The 23,163-nt window shown below is 43.7% G+C and overlaps 1 protein-coding gene across 9 annotated transcripts in view; it reads right to left on the bottom strand.

The window, feature by feature from the left end:
- The window catches only part of FOXP1 (forkhead box P1), a 399,727-nt gene that overhangs the window by 67,392 nt on the left and 309,172 nt on the right, over positions 1-23,163 (bottom strand). For 8 of the 9 annotated variants that reach the window (XM_054161346.1, XM_054161309.1, XM_054161316.1 and 5 more), the window contains 2 exons: positions 5,092-5,229; positions 3,919-4,008 (listed from right to left, as the gene is read on the bottom strand). In XM_054161346.1, coding sequence (XP_054017321.1) covers positions 3,919-4,008; positions 5,092-5,229 — 228 coding nt within the window. The remainder of the gene's footprint in view (positions 1-3,918; positions 4,009-5,091; positions 5,230-23,163) is intronic. The other variant, XM_054161354.1, reaches the window with a different exon arrangement.

The following is a 23,163-nucleotide window of genomic DNA, read 5'->3' on the forward strand; positions in this document are numbered from 1 at the left end:
AAGCTGGGGAAAAAAATCCACCAGAGCTGCAGGAGCAGGACTGACAGACAACAGCTACGGGTTTGGCCCCCACTTTCTCGTTCCACCATGGTCCATCAAGCTTAACACTGTACACTCATGACTGTACTGACAGTCAGGACTATTTATCTCATTTATCAAGTCAGTATAGCTTCCTTTCAAATAAAATCTATTATTTCAAGAGCACAGTTAAACAAATAGGTGTTTAGATATCCCAAAACTCAAGAGTTTTCATTTCTTTGCAACGGCTTGCTCCGACAGACCCAGTTGTGGCAACTACTTGTAACAGCAACAGATGAATGCAAAGCCCCAGCAACAGTTGTAATGAGTTGAAGTAACGTTTCCCCCCCATAAATATTCATGTTCTAAATATATATATGCTTAACATACCTTTGTATGCATATTAAATGGTGCTACACAAAAATCTAGCTCCAGTAAGCTGTGTTTTACCTACCTGTCACCCAAGTGTAAAGTTAGAGTGTTTTGTTTTGAAAAAAATCCCCTTTATATAAATTGACTGATGCCCGTTTGGTTGTCTTCTCAGCTATCCTAAGAAAAGCTCTTGAACACTCTCTACTTTGAAAAGCCAGGATATAAAAGTATACAAGGCCCATTGTCCAAGAAAGAATTTAAAAGCAAGACACGTTGCCAAACTGCGCTCCCCACCCAGTTACCAAACACAGGATACAAGGCAGTTTGTTTACTTCTCACAATTGAATGCATACAAAAAAGGTCTCCGCGCAGTCCTGTTGTCAGGTCAGCAGTCAGTGTTAAAATGCTGAAATATCCTGATAAAACTTGCATTTTTGATCCCCTCCCTAAAGCTTCTGTCAAAGGTCTGTTTTCCTTTCTTCGGTTACTCCCTACTGCCTAACATAAACTGTCACAACTGCCGGAGGACAAACGGCCTTGTTTGGGAAACAACCCGCTCTGCCCAGCAGCCAAATGGGATCCTCCTCCAGCTCTGAAGCCCTCCTTGCCTTTAGGAGACGGGGGCTGCGCTGGGAAAGAAGCAACCCTGTGGGTGCAGGGCTGAGATCTCACCCCAGCCTGTCCTGCTCTTGGGAACCATGCGGTGCTCACTCTCTGCTACACTGCGCAACCTAGGAGTAAAACCCACCAGGAACCTCACTGGGATCCATCTGTTCTCCTGCTTGGGGGTCAGACCCCTTTTACCAGTGGGGCTGAGGACATTTGTTGTGTTTTAATTCTTTCAAGACACACAATAGGACAAGGCACTAACAAAATGTCTCGGGGGCTACGGTACATGAATACACTTGTTCCATCTGTCAAGGTACAAACTCGGCCCTCGTTAGCAGGGCAGCCGCCGGTCTCTACCAGGGCACTGCTCTCCATGTGACACAACCATGCCTGTTTAGTAGGGGAGGGAGGGGAAAAAGAAATAATGATAAAAGGCCACTGCTCACATGCTAATTTAGCAAGAATAACCTCTTAAAGGCAGCAAAACCGGGGCCGAACAAACCTGCGGGATGAAATGCGTCGTTGAAATGGGCCCTGACTAAAACCATCAGCAAAATACCTCCCCCAAAACCCTAGAAAATGCCGAAGAGGCTTGGGCCCCTTGTTCTCTTAACAGCTATGGTGTTAAAATGCTCTTCTTGAAACAGGAAGGAGTCCTTTCTTATTGTTGCTGGCGCTAGTGTAATATCAGAAGTGTGACCACAGTAAATCTGTGTGTTAGATATTGAAATGCCATCACATTGTCTAACTTCTCTTCTCGTCTTTTTTAACACAAAGTATTTTTTTCCTTTAAGCTCCAAGCCCTCATCTTTGTGTCTGAGATGCTCTCCTGTCTGACAACAGCAATTTAGAAGAGTTAACTTTTATCATTCATTCTGCTGTGTAACTTTCCCCTTCAAATTTCTTTATCTGCCCTCTGAGCTCATCTGAACTTTCATGTTCTCCCAGCATGCAGGCTTGCATTCAAAACTATGTCTAATAGACCAAATAAGAGGTTAATAAGAAGTGGCAACAGAAAGAAAAAATACAATCCCTGGTAACTGATAAGAATGACAGTGGCAGCCCTTTATTGTTTGTCTTCAAATATAGAGTTAAAGATCTTTAAAAAACTAAATTTTGACGCCTTTGAAAAGAAAGAAGCACAAAATAACAACAGGGGGTTATTGCCTGCCAGCCACAGGGGAGAAGCTCCATAATTCTTATTCTCCCTTTTGAAGGCTGTTAGAAATCTGATTCAAAAAAGCAACAGCAGAAGGAGAAAGCCTCTTGAGGCTATCGCCATTTCCTGTGATCATGCATAATGCGTTTCAAAAGTGGGTTTTTACCAATTCTGTTGATCAATTGCACCTCCTTCATATTCCCTCTTTTTTCTGCTGTGTTTACATCTGATGTGACTCAATGACAAGCGCTGTCTGAGACTGTGAAACAGACCTGTCATGTTGATTTATGGGCGCATCAAACCACGACTTGTCCAAACTGAAGCTCGCAGTTCATTAATTAGAGAGTTGTGACTTTGAAGTCAGCTTTCAGACTGTGGTTTTTAACATTTGGCTTAATTTATATGCTCTTGAATGTGGATCTCTAAGGAAAAAACTGAAATTCCCTTCTTGTCTTTGAACTTCTTTTGACCGCACAATAATCATTTCTTTGTCCAGAGTGATGCCTGCATCCCAGAGTCATTAACGCGCATTGAACTGCCACTGATGAGTAAGCCCTACTGAATTAGAAAAACAGCCAGCAAAACAAAGCTGAGAGCATTCTGCACAGTGATATCTCACAATTACATGCCTTCCCTCCCTGTGCCATTTCCATTTTAATTACTGTTAGTCCTTTAGATTTACATTTTAGACACTTTTTAATCTGTTCCCTTTTTATTATAGTGGCGCCCGTAAGCGCGCTATGGTTAAGGTTGTGTCAGCGTTTCCATTATAAACCCCCCTATTTTCAGGGGTTTATAACTCAGCTGGAAAAATTCACCCTGGGTTGAAACTTGGCGCAGGTGGCACAATTTGCCAAAATTTGGAGGGGGCAGAAATTGCTGCATGCTTCGAGCACTGCCACTTGCCAAGTGACACACAAGTGCTGCTGCTACTGCAGGACATCACACAGCGTCTCGTGCCAAGAAGCAGCACTCTAGGATCGACCCAAGGCAGCACTGATGTCAGATTAAACACCGAAATCTCACATTCCTTGTGACTAGAGAGGTGGACTTGGTGCCTTTAAAAGAAGTGCAATTGCAGCAAAATTAAATTTAAGCACACCAGAATCAACAAGGAAACTTTAGGACACAACAAGTATTTTGGAAGTGTATTTAAGGGATGGACAGAAACCACCCTGGCCTGGCCTGTTCCTGCCATGGACTCTGATGGCATCAGAGTGAGGTCTCACACCACTACACTGCAAACAGGCAGCATTCTCACACTACCTCTGCCTCCTTGCTTCGTGGTGTCACCACAGATGCTGCTCCCATGTGGGCCCTCTAGCTAAGCCCATGCTGTGAGTACCATAAAATCAGAACCTCTCTGGTTGGCAACTACAAGCCCAAACTCAACATCTCTTGGCATTTTGCCTTGTTTAGAGAAGACAGCACCAACTCTGGGCCTGCTGCCTTGCCCCCTCTCCTTTACAACATAACTAACTTCCACAAGCACTCTCCCAAGATACAAGTCTAGATGCTTGCTCCAGTACTCATACCAAACATTCAGGCATGGTCCCCTGCTATAAAATATGTGGCAGCAAGCAAATAGAAAGCGCAGGAAAACACAGGCGAAAACAGGACAATAACTCTAAATCTGAAAGCTGAGGCCTGATAGAGTCAGTTCAGTTGTGCAATCATTTATAAGATGAATGACAGTTTAATAGCCACTAGACAGTCCCCAGGGGTCTGTGGTTTGAAAGTAAAATGGGTATTGTCTGTACCTCTTTAGGCTGTTTTCCAGCATGTTGTTGCTGTAAAAGTTGAAGCTGCAACTGTTCCTGTTGTTTCTTATAAAACTCTTGAAGCTGCTGCTACAAAGAAAAGGAAAGATGGTAAGTCACAAAGTGGAGAGCCAATTCAGTGTCCCTTTTGGTGTAACACACAAACTGTGATTTGAAAAATAGCATCCTTTTATCTGTAATGGCCTGACCTTTAGTTTGAAACTCAACAATAAATTCAGTGCACACTGACTATTCTTGGCATTATCGTTTGAAAAGTAATCTCCAAAATGAACTGATGAAAAACATACCATTTTCTACACAAACTAATTAAAATAAGGCAAGGAATGACCTTTGATTGTAACAACAAAGCCAAAATGCCCTTGCTGAGAGAGCTTGGCGAATCTCTGTTGTGAAACACACATGCTTTCTAAATGATAGGGTTTGACTGTATTAAGTGTTGTCCAACACATGCATAGACATCCTGGGAAATACTCTCCTCCTCCCTGCTCCCCAGATGTGCACTGCGCCAGCAGCGTTTCGACACGGGCAGAAGGGAGCATGCCAGGTCAGGCTGGGCTGGATGCTGACAACCCCCCCAAGACTCATGAGCTCCCCACTGTGCTGTACCCCACCATAACAGATCCTCAGGGGTTGCTGGTGGCCATCTTTCAGCTGAAAAAGGACCACGGGCTGCGAGAAACACTGAGACACCACCGCCCGGCATACAGTGGCTGAAGTCAAACAGATTAAGGCTCGCAAACCTCTTAGCTTTTATTGCCGCTGTTTCCATAGTACTTTACGCTCCCAGCTGGGCATAACAGGTCTAAACTGGGAAGCACTGCCCTGCTACCTTGTTTATTCCAACTGGTCAGGGCACACCATGATTTCTGGAGGATGGAGGCAAAAGCAACAGGGACATCTGCCGAAGTCCTGACACTTAAATATGCATCTGTATTATTTAGCTGATCTTGGAAACACTCCTAGCACTGCTCCCTGGATTTGTTTCCAGTAGCTATTTCTAGAATTAAAAACAAAAGAGCAGTCAGTTCACCTCAGAGCATGGCTGCTCCAAAGTTCAGACCCAAGATGTGGGCAGCTTCTTTCACCAGAAACATTTTGGGAGGTGAAGCCCTCTGTGATGTATAGGAGCCGAGCTGTTAAGGAAACAATTACCTGTTGAAGCATGAGTGCCTGCTGCTGTTGGAGCAGGACTTGGAGTTGCTGGGGAGTTAGCACTTGTTGCTGGAGGATCTGCTGCATTTGCTGGGGAGTGATCACTTGAGGTGTCATCATAGCCACCGACACTGGAACCTGAAGCATGAGAGAGAGCCAAGAGCGGGTCAGAGCGCACCACCACAGCCCCAATGCATCACCATCCCCACGTCTGGCATCGAGGGTGATGAAGGCAAGGGCCTTCACAGCCCACCTCACAGAGGTACCAACCACATTTTCCTGGAGACTCAGTTCCCCTAGTGCGAAACACCACTGCAAGGGGAATTCTTTAAAGTATCCAAGATGCAAAACCTTGTTAAGATTTATTTATTTGTATAAGAAACTGTCAACTGGGTCCTTTCTCCCCAAAAAAGCCCTTGCTTTCTGCAGAGAAATCCAGCATTCAAGTATCCTGCGCTGATGGGATCTAGACCCTATTACCACAGGTTTTTAAGAAAATTGAAGGAAGGCTCAGTGATGTGAATAACAGCTCTAGACTCCTATGCAATTTTAACAGCAAGGCCCTACCACGATGTCTTTACCATTCCATATTCACCCAGCATACAGATGTCTTCAATTCTTTCGTATTATGTGAGACACCATTAAAAGCCGTTTTCCATGACATTTCAGTGACAAACAGCTACAGTGATGAACTTGATAGCATTTCATATTTGCAACTGTTAACACGTTTCTGCACGGGCATCTTTGCAAGGAACCTGTACACTGTATCTGAAAGGATGATGTCTTGTTCAGATAAAACACTGACATTAAAATGACAGGCTGTCTTGGCCAAGGTTACACAAATTGTATTCAAGCGGATACCTAATGACAATGCTATGAATTCTGCAAGCTTTCTAGAATGTAATTTAGCTACTCAAAATAATCACTGCACTTGTGTTTAATTTGCAGACTACATGAGAACCATTTTGTCAGTCCTAGTAATGCAAGAAGACTATTTCCCTAGAAACCCACCCCTCTACCCTCCACCCCAAAAAAGGAAAAGAAAAGGAGGAAGAAAAAAAAACAACTAACAATAGAGGAAAAGACAAAACCCATATGAGTTTTAACAGTAATATTTAAGCACCTTACTTTTCTATAGTTTCAAATCAAATAGATGACAGCACAAAACTAAAAGCAGTAAAGGATATACTTTACTAAAAAGGATCTCCTGTCATCTCATGTATTACAATAAAAGGTAATAATATGTTTAGCACTTTTTCTGTGCACCACTTTTTAAAGAATCAGCAGACAATAGCTGATCAGAAGATAAAGGAGTTAAAAAAATTAAAGTCTCCCAGTGTAGTAGTAAGCAAGAGAGAAATGCAGTATTAATTTTATGTAACATAATGTCTTAATATGCAGTTTATCTTGACTTTTTCACATGATTTGTCCTGTCATTTGCATAGCAAGCTCTCATTCCTAATTTCACAGTCATTATGCACTGATGTCCTGATTTCTCAGCATCACTAATTTTGATGAACTAAAAATGGTTCCTGAAGGTCAGAGGCATGTACTCTGCACATCTCCCCGTGTTGTTGTGTACATGTCGTGTGCCAGGGCCAGATGCTGCCTTGAACACATTTGTTTGAGCAAAGCCCAGCAAAGGCTCAGGCTCTTCTGACATCTTATTAACGCGAACTCAACAAGGTCCTTGGTGCGCTCCGGATGCCACTGTACCTTCCCACACAGCTGATGTGGGCCAGGCTGGCGTGAGCACCGGCAAATGGAGATTTAATTACAGGTCAAATGTCAATCCCACTGAAGCCAGTGCTTGGTCTCCCATGGCCGGTGTCATTTGGCCATGACTATGGGAAAGCCACCAGCCAGCCGCTGTGCTACCACCTTGCTGTGCCACCACCCTGCTGTGCCACCACCTTACGACACAGGACCAGCTCTGAGGACACTGAGCCATCAGGATGGGCAATCCCACTATTTCAGATCATTTTAATCTGTAGTTTTTAACAAAGTTCTCTGGGAGTAGAACATTATTTAATTAAATACTGCTGTCACTATCTTCTCCCCAAAGCGTGACTCACCTTCATTATTCCCATCCCCAGAGAAGTTTACTTTACCCTCAGGTTTGTACTACCTTTCATTGAAGTTGGACTGAGCAAACAGAAGAGGAAGCATGTTTAAGTATGTTTTCTGTGCCCTTCTTGGAAGACAGACAACACAAATACTCTTCAGTCAGATTTATGACGACAAGCAGGGATACAGACAGGAATAGGGTGGGGTGCTGTAAACCCTACACATCAGTGATTAATACGAAGGGCCGCATTCTGCCGTCAGCTATGCAGAGACAACTCCCATTCACTTCCATGGCTTTTTTGCATGTTTATCTTGGGATAAATCTAAGGATTTGGCCCTACCTTTGAAAATTGGCCATGTGCCTTCAGGGGAAGAATCTCCTAGCTGTACACTCTTTGCTAGAACAGTAGCACTTAGCCAGCAAGGGAAAAATAATTTCTCACCTATATATCTCTATATAGATATATGGAGATATACGTATCTAGTCATCTATCCATCTCGCAGAAACACAGAATTGTCAAGGTTGGAAGGGACCCCAAGGATTATCTAGTTCCAACCCCCGTGCCATGGGCAGGTTGCCCAAAGCCACATCCAGCCTGGCCTTGAAAACATCCAGGGATGGAGATTAAATATATATATATATATGTATAGGGGTGTGTGTGTGTGTATATATATATATGGGTGGGTGTATGTATGTATGTATGTATGTGTGTGTGTATATATATATGTATGGCACATCTGAGAGTACAAGTTTGCATTGAACCAGTCAACTTCGTCGTACCATCTGAAACCACATTTTCACACCACACCTGTGCCTCTCAACAGGGTCCTACCTTCCGTTTACAAACATGGCCAATGGCCACATTTAGCCAAAGTTTGTGCTTCAGCTCATCACGAAAGCAACTTACAGAAACCTTTTACAATCCAAATTCAAATGAATCAGAAACTACGGCGTTAAAAATGAGCTGCACGGCCCAGACCAAGCGTGGGCACATGGAGAGTTTGAGGACTTTAAGTAGTTAAGAATGATGGCCTATATATCCACTCTCTTAACTCCCAACGTCCAACTTTTTCATGTAGCTAGTCCCTGGTAATACTAGGAATCAAAGGGCATGCAGCACCAGCAATAGGCTATTATAGCCCACACTTTATTACCCATTACTACCGAGGTCATTAGCGGTAAGAGTGATTGTACCGGTCTTAACCTATTGATCATTGTAACTACTATCATTTAATCCCGTGTTGAATGTCTGGAAAGCTGCTAAAGGCACACAAGAGAGAGTGCTTTAGCGATGAGAAATATAGCCAAAGCTTGGAAATTACACTTTGATTCATAAAATCTAGCCAGTGGTTTAAATCAATAGTATTTAAAACAGTCATGTAAGTTCTTAACTACAGCTCTCTAATATTTATGGGTCCCTTTTTGAGTGTATTCAGTCAAAACTAAACTTTATTTTAGATACTGTGCAATGTACTTTACATTACGTTAGATAAAAAATATTTATTTCTGATATTTTGTGTGATAGCAAACGAAACCTAAACTGAGGGCTATAAATTAATTTTAGATTTCTATCTCTCAGATGTCAACTTAGCAGTGTTGCCAGCAAAAAAATATAAATACCAAAGATTACAAACCAACTTTAAAAATGGCTTAACTGTTTAAGTACATGAAAATGAGCGTGTTTTATGAGTTAACAATGAATCACATAAGGCAGTTTATGAAGAACTAAAATAATTCTGTCTTACTGCCTTCAGGGAGTTGAAGTTCAAATTAAACTACTGGCAGATATATTTAAAGAAGGCTAAGTTAGCATGCAGAGCAGAAATCAATCTTCTTTTTTGTTGGTTTTTCTTAAGTTGTTTATTTCTATTTTCCACATGAAACACGATTGTTGTTATTGATATGATTAATGAACTACTTTTAGTATTGTTGACTGATGACAATAAGGTGTGGTAGATACCCAGCTGCATGTAGACCTGGCAGCAGAGGTAAAAATACAGCTGCAATTTGGCTTTCGGAGCTGTACTAGTATAGACCTGCTGACATGCTAATGCCATCAACGGCAAAAAATGTCTTTAATACGCACAATTGTTTTCAGACACCATTTCTCCTAAGGTTTTGCCTGCTGTTCCTCTGCATCCCCCAAAGCCCTCAGGTCCCCCACAGGTCCCTCTGCTTCCCCCAGTGTCCAACTCAATAAACACACCGTGTTTTGGCCAGACTGACCAAGGAAAACTTCCACAAACTCTGGCCAAGTTCACCTTTAACTTCACAACGGAGCTACCACAGGGATGCATTTGTCACTCTTCCCTACAACCCAGACAAGGGTCACAGGGATGAAAATGATTTAGTCCTATTTAATCATCTCCATTCCCCCATTTTCAGTGATATTAATATAATTAAATACTAGCTAAATAATTTCAAGCAGTTTAATCTTGTATGAAGCAAAAAAAAAAAGAAGAAAAGAAAAGAATGCCATTTTCACACAGCATGCCTTCAGTGCTGGATACGGTTGTGGTCCTGTTAACTGTTAGCAGGCATGCATGGAAGATGGGGAGGATTTCCTCAATTCATAAAGAATAACTCTGCCAGAAAATCCTTTTCTCCTGCAATGTATGTTCAAACTTGATTTCAGTAAGACCTCATACCAGGCACCTTGGATTTCCAAACAGTAATTCTTCGCTTCCAGATTTTGTGATAAAAGTTAAACAGAGCAAAACACAGCCAAACACTGAAAAAGCAAGTCGCTGAGGAACGGTTAAAAATACTGGGCTACAAATAAAAATAGATACAGCTAGGTAAAAACAAACAATTATTAACTCCAGCTGTCTTATTAGAAAGCTGTTACGTGCAATACATTTGAAACGTAAGAAAAAAGATCTCAGCCGAAACAATGCAGAACAGCTTTGCTGATGCCACAGGAGAAGATAAACCACTGATACCCTGGCAAAGAGAGAAGCATGATGCCACAAGCCAGAGCAGAGCCCAGCAAAATCAGAAGTGCTGAAGGCAGGACCTGCTTCCATCCCGAGACTAAAACATTTCCGACTTAATATTTCATCCTCCAATGTAACAACAAAAAAATGCCAAATGCCGCTGTTAGAATTATTCACGCAGAAACTGCAGCGCTGCTCCATTATGCAAAATGGAATCTCACTTTTAGACTTAAGTTATTTTGCCATAACACAGCACAACACATCAAGACAGGTAATGTTTATTATATTAATGTAAAATCAGCTAAGTAGTCCCTCATTAGCATAACTGTTCTCTCTGTAACAATACAATTCCCTATTAAAAGATGGGATGTGGGAGGGTGGTGAAAAGCCCTCTTCAAAATTAGATTAGCATTTTATTATTATCATTTTGTTTATTATATTTTATCAGGAGGGAATCTCTCTCTGACCCACGGAAGGCAGCACGATGGGCTGTGGTGACATTCCCCGGCATGCCAGGGTATCTGCTGTCTTCTCTATTCTCTTCTAGCTGAGGAAAAATGGGAATATTTTCGTATTTGTTTACAGAATGAAACATCTGATCTTATCTACCACTTCTCATGCATACCAGGTTTCTCACTAAGTGCCAGGATAATTGTTTCTGCTATAATAAATACCCATTTAATTTGCATAAAAATATAAAGTTTACATAAATTAAATCCTTTCTACATCTAACATTTGTCAAATAGAGACTAAACCGAAACACACACACACACACACACACAACCAAATACTCATTTAATAAGCCGAGTGAGACTTCAACCTCAAGATTATCACCATCATTTTTCACGTTTTAGAAAGTTATCAGTTTTGTTTCCTGCTCCATCATGAAAGGAAGAATTATAACCTGCTGTACATCGTTCTGAACAGCGGTGGTATTTTATAATGATTCAGTTAAAAAAAAAACCCAATAAAATAATAATAATAAAAACATCCCTATTTTTTCCCTGGAGTTTATGAAAGGAAATGTTAGATCAACGTATTCTGCCAAAAAAGCCTCAAATAAACCAAAAGCAATCCTGCTTAGAAACATCCAAAATACCCCTAAAGCCCTTGAAACCCCCTTGAAACCCTCTCCCCTCCCCAACACCCTTAATACACTGAGAATGATCATCATGTCAGACTCCTTACATTTGTGTATTAATTCATTAATACATTAAGGAGAGCTTAATTAAATAATAAAAGACCGTGATTGAGCCGGCAACATTTAATATGCCTAGAGTTTCATCTGAGCAAAAAGGAAGTGTTATACAGAGGGCTTTGCCTTTTTTTTTTTCCTCCCCTGCAACGCCCAACAGAGATTTCCAGGGAAGGCTGAGCCTTCTCTCAACTCCCTGTTTTTTCCTGCAAGAGTCAAATCCATAGCCACCTGCCCTTCAAACTTGGGGCATTTCAGAAGACATACATTGCTCTGGCCGGCTGAAAAAAAAAACCCCAACAACCAAGTGAGCTCTTGAGAAACAATTCACCTGGTTAAATCCTGCTGTTTATTTCCCACACAAAACAGAGCTCAAACACTCAGCTGGGCTTTGCCACTCTGGTTGCAAGCATAGCCCTTTATAACAGTTGTAAACTTTATTTGCTTAAAATGTGCAGTTTTTCACACCTATGGCAGACACCTACAGCTGAGCATCACAGCTAAGCACAACGGTGCAAATTAGATTCTAATGAGAAAACATCAGTTGCTTCTTTGACAATCTTGCCATTCACTGATTTACTTCTAATGAAGACACACTCCAACCGGCAAGCTCGCTGTGTTAAAGGTCAAAGCACGTTCAAAAAAACGCCTCACAAAATCAAGGCAAATGGGAAACCCGTAAAGGAACCTTCTCATAAAGTGGCGTGGCAATTAGAGTAATTGTGCAAAAAAGCCGTCTTCTGGAATAAAAAGTGAAAGAAATTAAGCTGCCACTACTGTAACAGGTTAGATGAAAATCAAAATTTAATGTATTCTCCCTTGTGTCATCTTGTTTTGTCAAGACATCAAATAGAATTGGAAAGTACAAAATAACAAGCCCTTGAGAAATCACAGAAGCCGACCTTTTTGATGTTGTTGGTTTACCTTGTTCTCAGTTATTTGAACAATGATGTTTCAGATTTAAGGGCAAGATAAAGCTTAAAAATTAAAACCCGTTGTCAGTTTGGGGAGGAGGGGGTGTTGTCCCTCCCGAATAACTGAGCATCTTACCTAATCAATGAAGGCAAATCCTTCCACAACTAGCGCGCGGAACAATTAGCAATTCCACTTATTTGTTCACTATTCAGTCTAGGTTTTCTACCATTCACTCAACTTCAGCACAAACTAAGATTCTCTGCTAGCAGATGAAAGTCAGCTGGAAAGGTTATAAAGAAAAAATGAAAGGAAAAAAAAAACAAAACACAACACCCAAAACCACAACAACAAACAAACTAAAAAAGAAAACTGGGGAAGAGGTATTTGCCAGTGCTGCCTCTCTTCCCAATCTCTACACTGCCACTTTAGATCTGCAGACGAGCACATGAGGTTATTTTTTTCCCTTTCCTTGTAACTGGAAAGCGAAGCTGAGCAAGTAAACACCTTATAAAAACAAAACAGTACAGGACATTTTAACTCAACTACAGCAAAGTAGTTTCCAGTAATGCAGTTCTGCTTTCAATAAAACAAACAAACTGCTTAAAACCAGCCAAGCCTTTCACCAAACAATAACAAATTTAGCTGATGGTGTCAGGACTTTCCCACAATCTAGTTTTGCAGGTGTTGATAAAACTACCCCCGCTACCACTTTTCCCTAGCAAAGCAGGGGGAAAACATCAGCAAGTTATCCTGCAACTAGGAAACATTTTCATAAAGTAAATCCAAGTGCTGTGTCCTTCCAGTTTAGGTTTGTCTACAGCAGCTCTAAACCAACTAAAAATAGAGGACAAGAAAGCACGGGAGCTTTGCAACTCCTTAAACTTCTGAATGCAAAAATCCTTCTTCCCTTACCTTTCCTTCAGCTGCCCAGGGCATGCAATCACAAATACAGAAAGCAAAGTGCTTCACACCGGAACAGTAATTTCTTAGGCTTCAGTGTTCTAAAACCAACATGATTCCTAAGCAACATCAGCACTCGAGCACAGCCAGGTTAAAATGCTGTGCAAGGCATCACTCTAACTGTCCTACATCCCTTTCAGTACCTAAAAATCCGCTTTAGCCTTCTCCACACAACTGTTGAAACCCTCTTCTTCCTTGCACACAACTAAAACCAACTCAACCAGCGCAGACGTCAAAGCCTACTGTCCATTAGTGCAATAATCCATCTGTGACCCATTACAACCCAGGGGCGACACGGTACAACTCCAGAGCGGCGTCTGATAACTATTTATGCCCCAGCATAAATTTCAGCACGGGGCTAAGAGTCACACTTCTAAAACGTGTCGAGGGCTCATCCAGCTGTAGAAGCACCCACACCTTCCTATGAGCAGCCAGATCCCCCGAAAGCCAGTGCTGGGAACTCATTTCTTCCCTGTCAATTCCATTATATTTATGACTTCTCTTTAGTTCAGCTGAGTGACTGGTCAGAGCATGTCTCAGAGCTTCTGGGGTTTTTTTTAAAGCAAAAATAACACTGCTTAAAAAAGGGAGGGCACAATGGTAGAGCATGGTAAAGTGTATGTTAAACAAGACCAAAAAAAACACACCAACTGTAGCAAACAAAAAAAAAAATTTCAAAGCAGCCCTTCCTATCATAAGCTTTCTGATGATTTATGGTTTACCAACTCAGCAAGGTTACGCAACACTGCATGCCTTTAGATGCATTATTTGAGTCAGTTGAGATTTAATTAAGATCACAGCCTCCAAAATCCCTGTCAAATGAAAATTCACAGAAGACAATACACTATATATCCTCATGCAGATAGTCTCCATTCCATGCTCTGGAATAACATAAGTTAATCCTCGTTTCTATGGTGGCAGACAAAAGTTCACTAATTTTGTTTTCTTTTGACACTTGTGTTGTTTTCTGTTTTATGTCATGAGATCATTCCCTTTTGAGAAGGGGAGGGGAGCTGATATAGGGGGAGAGGAGGGAGAGCAATATGTCTGAATATGGCAGCAGATGTATTTTGACATTCTCACAGCTCTGCCGTGATGTCATCAAGTTTTCATATAATTAACCCCTGCCAGTAAGAGCATCATTTCATGACATCTGTCCATTGGGAAGAGGAAGAAGGAGGACAAAACACAAAAATCTTGTGCTCAGGCTAAAACCCAAATCAAACAAAATTAAATTAAGGCTACAAAATAGAATTCCCATCTCCCATATCAGTGACTGGCTTCTCCCAATTCATTATCTGTCCCAGCTGCCTCCTCACCTCAGCAGTGCTCTGAAACCACACGCCCAGCTCATCGCTAACGCCTTCTCCTGATGGTCCTGGCGTAGGGGAAGCCCTCCTGTAGACAATCCAACTCCTCTATACACTACACATGAGCACGTTAGAATGGCATTTCTTAGAGGGGAAATTGCTAGAACTTTACCTCATTCCAGGGTATTTCTTTTTGTGTTATCTTAATATCTGCTTGCTTATCTCATGGTTTAGAAATGACAGGTGCTAGCGGTCTTTTGTTTGACAGGCCACTACACAAATAACTGTCTTGCTTGAAAGGGCTAATGCACTACTAATGAACAATAAATCAACTTTGATTATAAAGTGTCAGACCAATCAGTTTGCAGTTCAGCTCTGTCGCAGCCTAGGCCAAGGCAGCTACTCAGTGTAGGCAGGATTTCAGTTTCATCTCTGCAGCCTAATCAATGAAATTTTTTGGAAGCAGTCATAGGGAATCACTGAAAGCCCTCTGACAGTAGATTTCCCACTGGCTGCAAGGAAAGCATCTGCTTTTAGAGACTTCCTAGCTGCTACAGCAATAAATACATGATCAACAAAAGCTATTCCTTAAGCAGACAGAGGCATGCTGTAAGGACACACTCACATCTAAACATGTTTTAGCTGTGACTTTTAGAAGAGCTAGAAGCAAACAATCACTTTTTAGCTTAATGTAAAGATGTGCATGGTGCCTGAAAGCTCTGCATTGTAAATATACTTAAGAGAGGCTCAAACAGCAAATACTCATTTAGCAGGCAGTGTTTGCTGCAGGTTTGTGTTCTCTTTTGGACTCTTCTGTTCTAGTTACTGCACACGCACAAGTCATTTCACAACTGGGCCCAGGAGCATTAGGCAGGAAAATTAGCTCTGAACCAAATGAAAAAGACTTTTAACATTTCAGTTTATTTATGAGAAGATGAACTAGCTTGCATAAGTCACTTCTTAGAAGAAACAAACTTCAGTCATCTCTTATAGCTAGCAGTTCAACATTCGCCACTAGAATAAATCCAACCATTTTGTTGTCATAAACAGGTCTTAGTCACCCCGAATGATTCATGTTTCCTGACACCAAACTTGTTTTTATTTAAAAATATAAAATGGTTGTGCCTCAAATGCCAGTACACGACTGCAGTGGCTCTTCCCCAACTCCAGCAAAAGTGGAAACCCCCAGTGTCTTGTAAACCAAGCTGGCTTTGAAAGAGTTAATTCCAAAGAGGAAGAGTGTATATGCACTTTGCTCTAAACTTACCACCCACTTCCGAAGAGTTCCCTCCTCCCCACCACCCTCGCAAAACCATCTCCTCTGCTCTGAAAGGCTGGCTCGCAGGGTTGACACTTCACTCGGCTACGGTTAGATCCCGTTACGTTTATTTCACCGGGGTTCACAACACCAGTCAATGTCAAAACCAAAGCTCACTCACTTAATTTCCCCCTGCTAAATTGACTGGCGAAGCCATTCAGCCATCCCGGCTCCTGACATTTAAACCTGACAAAGTATTTTACCCGGCTCTCTTGCACTTTCCTTCCTCTCTTGCTTCTCTTCCAAACTACAGCACTCAAGTCAAAAGTGCGCGGCCACCCAAACTGTCAGAACAAAAGACCGGCAAAGACGCCAAACTAGCCACTTTTCCGCACCTTTTATCAAGTTGCGAGGGGCGCACGCTACACCTTCCTCCCCTCAACCGGTCGCCAAACTCCGGCCCCGCAACCAGGAGCCGAGACCGCGGCGGCTGAAGCATCGCTCGGCTTCCCCGGGCTCTTTCAGCCAGTTTGGGAGCAGGCCTGTTCCCCCCGCCCCACACACCCTCCTCCCCGGCTCAGGCACCCACCTGGGCGGCGGCGGGCGGCGGGCGGCTCGCCGGGCCATGGAGCGGGCTGCGCAGAGCGGCGCGGAACGGAGCGGTGCGGAGCGTCCGCGGGCGCGGGCTGAGTGCCGGGGCGCGCTGCTCGCGGGCTGCCGCGCCGCGCCGCCACCCGCGCGGCCCCGCCCCGCCCTGCGCCGCCGCCGCCGCCGCGCACACCCCGCCCCGGAACGGGGCGCCCCGCGGGCCCGGCCCCGCTCCTCCCCTCCTTGTCCTCCTCCTCGTCGTCCTCCCGCAGAGGGCACCGCGCTGCCCCTGCGCCCTCTGACCTGCCGCGGCAGCGCTCCCGGCCCCACAGCGACCCGCCGAGAAACCCGTTAAAACTGCCTCTTCCCTTCCCAAATAAATGTGTTTGGCCCCCGCCAAATGTGGTGACCGAGGGGACGGACGGAGGCAGCGAGCACAACGCGCCCGGCTGCCGCTTCCACCGCGCCGCACAAGCGCTGAGCGAGAATCTCTCCCTCCTACAGCAACTTTCCTTCCTCCCATGGAAAGTGGCTCTTGCTCTGCGCTTGCCTTTCCCGATAGTTCTGCCCCGAAAGCTCTGGGTTCAATCAGAAATAGTCATAATTTTAAAAAATTCCCTGCTACGAGATGCCTCTAACAGAAGTTTGCAACCACCCAGACCAGTGGCCTGGCCTAAAAGCAGGAATATGTTCCCCTTCCCCCTTCGCAAAGCAGAGGGAGATCCCGTCACCAGCTCAGCAGTAGGATATCCCAACACACCCCAGCTCCTTCCACTGCACCCCACGATGCCTCAGCACAACTCGGGGCTAGCTCCTTCACGCCAGCACCTGGCTGCGGGAGCCATCGCTACCTGTTCGTAAGGCAGCCAAGCCCTCGAGATGGGTGGAAGCGAAACGCTGTTTTGGGGTCTGTGGCACCTTTGTCACAGTGGGGTTAGTGGTTTCACATCACTCCAAACAAGCTTCCTCCGACTCACACGGGTAAACTCAGAAAAAAACCTTTTTTGGCTCTCAGTCTTCCAACACACAAACACCATCCTGTCAGCATGCTGACTCTAACCCAGGCACTGCCACAGTCCTGGTAATCTAAATTCTCTTGCCCCAAAAGCCACTATCCACTTCATCTCAGGAAGTAATATTTGTTAAAATATTTTTTTCCTTCCTTTCACATTTTCATATAGTTTCTGAAGACAGCGTTGACACAGGCAGTTCCTTCACATGCACTGAAAAGCCAAAAGCTGCCCTGACACCGTTCGCCGACAGAAGGGTACTTTATTTGCCGGAGTCAAGGGCTGTTAGACAATAGCCCCATTAGTTATGCTGCTAAAGAACCTCACAAGAAGCAAAGACAAAGGACCCAATTTACTGACAACTTGTGATCTGATGTTAAATGGGATGTGATACGGATTGCTTTCCACCCTAAAGTGTTTTCGTGTCAGATAACAAATTTATTAATGGGATTTTTTTCAGGTCACAAAAATGTGACCCCACCCTCTTATGAATATTTAATAAGGGACTAAGGGCATCTTTTGCAAGACCCTAAATCTGCCAGAAACAGCCTACATGAATCAGAAAGCGCCTGCCTCTTAAAGGGGCACACACGCACCCAGCAGGGTCAGTGCAGAAGGGGCAGGGAGCAGCTGGTATCTACACATATTGTGTGGATGCAAAGCAAAGCAAAGCAATCTGCACACACTTCAACCTGCTGGACGCTCAGAAATAATATAAACCAGTAATGCATGCAAGGAGCTAGTAATTATTATCGCCTGCGCTTAAGAGAATCCTTCCTGTCCTGGACTTCAAAGTAATCTCGAGGAACTTGGATTGCTTTGGGGAATATATCACAGAATTACAGACTTAAACTTTTCAACAGTTTCTCTTGCGGACCAGCTCCTCCTCCCCACTACATCTGCTAAAGGCATCCCTGTGACAGCATCCCCAGATGCACTGCTGATGAAGGAGCATCGGTAGGAAACAGGTCTGTGCATTTAACACGCCCTTGCTAACTCTGCTGCCTAATCAAGGAGGGGGCTACAAGGCCAGGCAGTCTCTGCAGACCAGTCACATGATGCTCCACAGACCCTGGGCTGGAAATCCTCTGACCTATCTTGTCCTCCTCAGCACAAACGTCTCACCCACACATGACCCTCAATCCTATTTAGTCACATCTTCAATTCTTACTTTTCCAATACAGCCATATTCAGGTACCCACATCTGAACAAAAGAGTAGTGCCTTCCTCCTGTCCCTGATCACACCTTTGGACCAAGCTCTGACTTGCTGTATTTGTAGAAAAAGAAGAGGACTCTATGAAGCCTACCAATTTCTTCAGGGCATTTATCTTCTTTCCAGAGGCAAAGAAAAAGCCTGACATGGCAATGCAAGTGCAAGGCTGTAAGGGGGACACAGGGCAAAAGCACAGTTCTGGCTCTGGCACTGATGATTCTTCCCAGCCTCGGGCGAGTCACCTCAAAATTTTTCTACTTTATTTTTTTTTAAATAGCTATCATATTGCAGAGATTCCTCTTCTCTGAGAGCTTGCAATACTCTTGGCCTGGTTCTGGAGTTGCCCACACCCCCACCATTTCAAAGGCAGTCAACAGTCTCAACATCTCTGTCTCCTCACATGCAAAAGAGGGATACTCATGTCAAGATCTCCTACAGACTCTGAAAATCAAAGGTGCTGTCTAAGCACTGAGCACTGGCCACAGAACCTGCAAGCTGTATTTTTAAAGCATTTTACATCCTTTCATATAAAAGCTTCATACCTGCAAGCTCAGCCAACATCAGCTGTGGGCTAAAAACTTCAGTCCATTCCCTTAGTAACAGAGATGGTAGCACTCGTTAAGTAAGGTCACCATGAAATATAATGCATTTCTAAGCCAGCAAAATATTTTAAAAGACCAAGAAGAACCATAAACTCCCACTTTAATTCCATTCAATTATGGAGAGTCATCACAGACAGAGACAATCAGACAGAGATGTTCAAAACAGAACACATAAAGGAGTAAAAATAACTGGGAATGAGTATAGCAGTCTAGGTGGCTATTTGGCACCGTGTGCCCAAGAGATCTGATCCATATTAAATGGTGGTATCAGCACCTAGGTGAAAGAAAATAATGACTAGATACCAGGCCCGAAGGTCCAAGTGAGAGAAAAAGATTATGAGTTACAAGCAAGTTCAATACAATAGAAAAAAAATTATTTTGTTACACTATTATTTTACATGCTCACTTTATCACAGGCTTCTGCAGGTATCTATCCATGCAGAGGCTGTGGACTTGCCTGTGAAAAAGCCTTGGTTGCCTATGGGGCAGGGAAGAAAGAGAGGCAAGACATCCATGTAGTGCCACCTCCTCTAATCAGAATTAACCTGCCCAAATCAGGACTTATTCTGTCTAGTCCCAATATAAGGCAATTTTCTAGCTGAGACAGCAATTCATCCTTGTCCCTGGGATGTCCCCCTGGGCAGGACAGACCAAATAGGTCCCACTTTGCTCTCTGGCAGCAGATGGTGGGCCAAATCCTGCTTCCTGAGTACAAATTTGGGAGTAATTCAGGTGACCGTCAGTGCCAGTGCTGCTGTGGCCTGGAGAAGCCTGCCCGGCCGCCGGGGCCAGCGCCAAACCTGGCACAGGCGAGTGCCAAATCACACCGCCCGGCACGCGGGCTCGAGCCATGGGCTGTGTTAAGAGCGAGCTGCTGTTTGCAGTTCTGAGGGAAAAAGCCATCTCAGCTGCTGTTCCCACTCCTTGATCCCCAGGCCCATTTTTGTGGGGTTAAATCACATTTTCCTGTTTTGAGAATACTTCATTCTCCCTTGTTGCTGTTTGAAAGGCCTATGAAAACAAATGGGGAAAACAACTGACTAAACAGGAAACAGTGAAACTTATAACCCACAAAATGCTGAGAAAAAGCACAAAGTAAACATTTTTTTGTTTGTTTGTTTCTTTTTCTTGGTTGTTTGGCTTTGTTGTTTTTTGGGGGGGTTTTTGACATTTTTATTAATCTCAGCTAAAGCCCTCATGGTAAAATATCTTCAGGCAGAAAAGTGATTTTTAGGCTGACGGTGTCTGGAGCAGAACTGAACAGCAGAGCAATTAACATTTCAGTAACGCCTGTGTCCCTGTTGCTCTTCTTTTTTTGATGGGAAACTGTCACTTTCCTTATTGCCCCTGCAAATTCTGCATGACGAAGGCTCTTTAAATCCCCTCAGCGTTGTACAATGGTTTAAATTTCACTTCATGGCATGCTTTAAATTACCATTCACATCTTCATTTAATGCATCATTTTATAATGCCAGTGTTACTAGTTAATTTATATATACACAGCAGGATGTGTCAACATTCAGGTGAGTTATGAATATGATTGTGCAGGAGTTATGGAAGACATTTCAGCAAAATTATGGTTCCCTCTAAACATAAAAATATTAATAATGAATCAAACATCACAGGTAAACAAATTTTATATAATTGCACCCCCACCTCCTCGTGCTTCCAGATAAATAAATAAATAAATGGCAACATTTTTGCTCTGCATTCAGGTTTGATTGATCTTAATAAATTGCCGTCTCCTTTCCTAATAAACTGTAATCTCTTGTTTCCGCCACAAAGTAAAATTTATTAGTGCACTCTCCTACCAGCAGGTCTGCATCACTCACAGCACAGTGTGCAAATTGTTCCAAGTGTGCTTGGGCATTATTCATAATTTATTTTTCTGCCCCAAAGTACACAATATATTGAAAGGTAATCACCACTAACTGTTTCGGTTACTTTCCTTAATTATGTGAGATAGCATTTATGTCACGTACAGTAGGGGAAATGCTGCAGTTTCCATTAAAACTCCAGTTTTATTTCTTTTCTTTTCTTTGTTTTTTTTTTTTTTTTTGCCATGGCTTTAAACAGAGTGTTCACACAGAGAAAACCTCAGGACAGGAAAGACTGGAGGTGGTATCTGGTAGGAGATGGCAGCACTTCCACTTGAAAAGAACAACCCTTGTCTACCAAAATAACCTACTGGGCATGACAACGGTGATGGCTCTGAGAGGAAAAGTAGGTGTTTTGTCATGATGTTAAAGTTGCCATGGTAAGGGGGAAAAAAAAACACAACCAGAATGAAACATCAACAAAACAAATGTCAATCAAACACATTTTTGCCCGTTAAGTATTAACCAGTGAACTCCTGGCCACCCCAGACAGGTCATCTCCTGCTTACTGCCTCTGTGCAGGCAGGCTGGGGCAGCCCCAGCGCTTCCAAGCTTTGCATTTGGAGGTGGATCACCCTGCTCTGGGGCTGGTGCAAGTACAGCTGGTGTGCAATGCAGCCTTAGGCGCACTGCCCTCTCCTGGTGATCTGCCTCCAGCAGCAGGAGACTTCACGCTTCACACCCTTCTAAAGCCACCTACTCCCACAACAACTTAAATACACACACCCCTACAGACACACGTATATCACAGTGGATTTAAACTAAAATAAATCGGATCAAATCTGGGCCCCTTTATGTAAATATACCTCTCAATCTATCTCACACAGAGCCCAGGAGTACCACACTGGGCACGGTTTCATCTGTGAGAACGACCTGCATCACCACTGGGCAACTTCACTGTGTTTTACTCACTCTGCTGGGAACACATGTTGGTGTATTTTCAGTAAAACACCTTCTTAGCAGTAATGGGCCACTGTTCTCTATTCAATGGTCCCTAAGGTTTTGAGATGCTGTATATTTATCTGGCTCAGAGTTCCAAGTTTTCCTCTAACTTTTAATTATTTTTTGAAGGCAGCAGCCATGGGAAGAGCTTTTGTTCATCTTTAAAGAGGAAAACACTTCATACATGCAACAGAATAAACTGAATTATCTCCTACAGAGGTGTTTAGGTAACAGCCCTCGTGGTTAGACAGAGTGCACAGAAAAGCTGCAGCACTGCTGATGCTGCACAGGGAAGGAGTTTGAAAGCAGTACCAGAATCTCTGCTCCTGCTAGGATGAACAGCACCACAGCACCTCCAGGAATCAAAGGCACCTCCAGGAATCAAAGACACCTCCAGGAATCAAATGCACCCCCAAAATGCCAAAAAGCAGCAGAACAGAGCAATTTGCAGAGCAGGTGAACAATGCAGGAGGACATAGAGGAGCCCTCCAAGATGACCTCTGGTTGCCATTCAGGACTCGCAAGGTATGCTTGCTGCAAGGCAGCACTCAACTACCAGGAGCTGCTACTGAAGGTTACCATCACAGGGTCTGCTGCTGTATATAGATAAAAGCTTTCCTGCATGCAGGACACGGTGAGGGAGGCTTCCTCATGACCACCATCCTGTAATGCTTCTCCTCCTTGCCGTCTCTGGGTCAGGAGCATCCCTTTTCTCAGCCCAGCAGGATGAGGGTCAGGAGGGGAGGAGATGCTAGTGGCACACTGCAGGGCAGGGGGAGACCTGACTTCTGCACAGCCATCCCCTGGCCTTTGGCATGTCAGTCATTTCGATGGTGCACGTCTGGTTTCACATGGACAAGAAACAGCCAGCCGCAGAGGCTAAGCAAACACCCTGACTATGGCACTTTGCTCTCAGATCCCTTGGGGTCATCCGACCAGCTCAGAGCCCTTTGTGCAGCACTAAGCAGGGCTCACTGCATGCTCTGGGGTTTTCCTTTGTACTTCCACTGCGGCCCTGCACAGCACAGTGCCACGATCTGTCACGACTTCCCAAATAAATGGGGCTTGAACTTTCCTCAAGGACAGGGACCTTCCCTCCCACTTCCCTTCCTGAGGCAAAGGAGGCTTCTATCTGTAACCACTGGTTGTTTCATCCAAATCCAGTTGCTGCTAATCCCAAACCTTTCCCCTGAGCCA

This window comes from Dryobates pubescens, chromosome 1 (genome assembly GCF_014839835.1).
Source record: "Dryobates pubescens isolate bDryPub1 chromosome 1, bDryPub1.pri, whole genome shotgun sequence".
NCBI lineage: Eukaryota > Metazoa > Chordata > Aves > Piciformes > Picidae > Dryobates > Dryobates pubescens.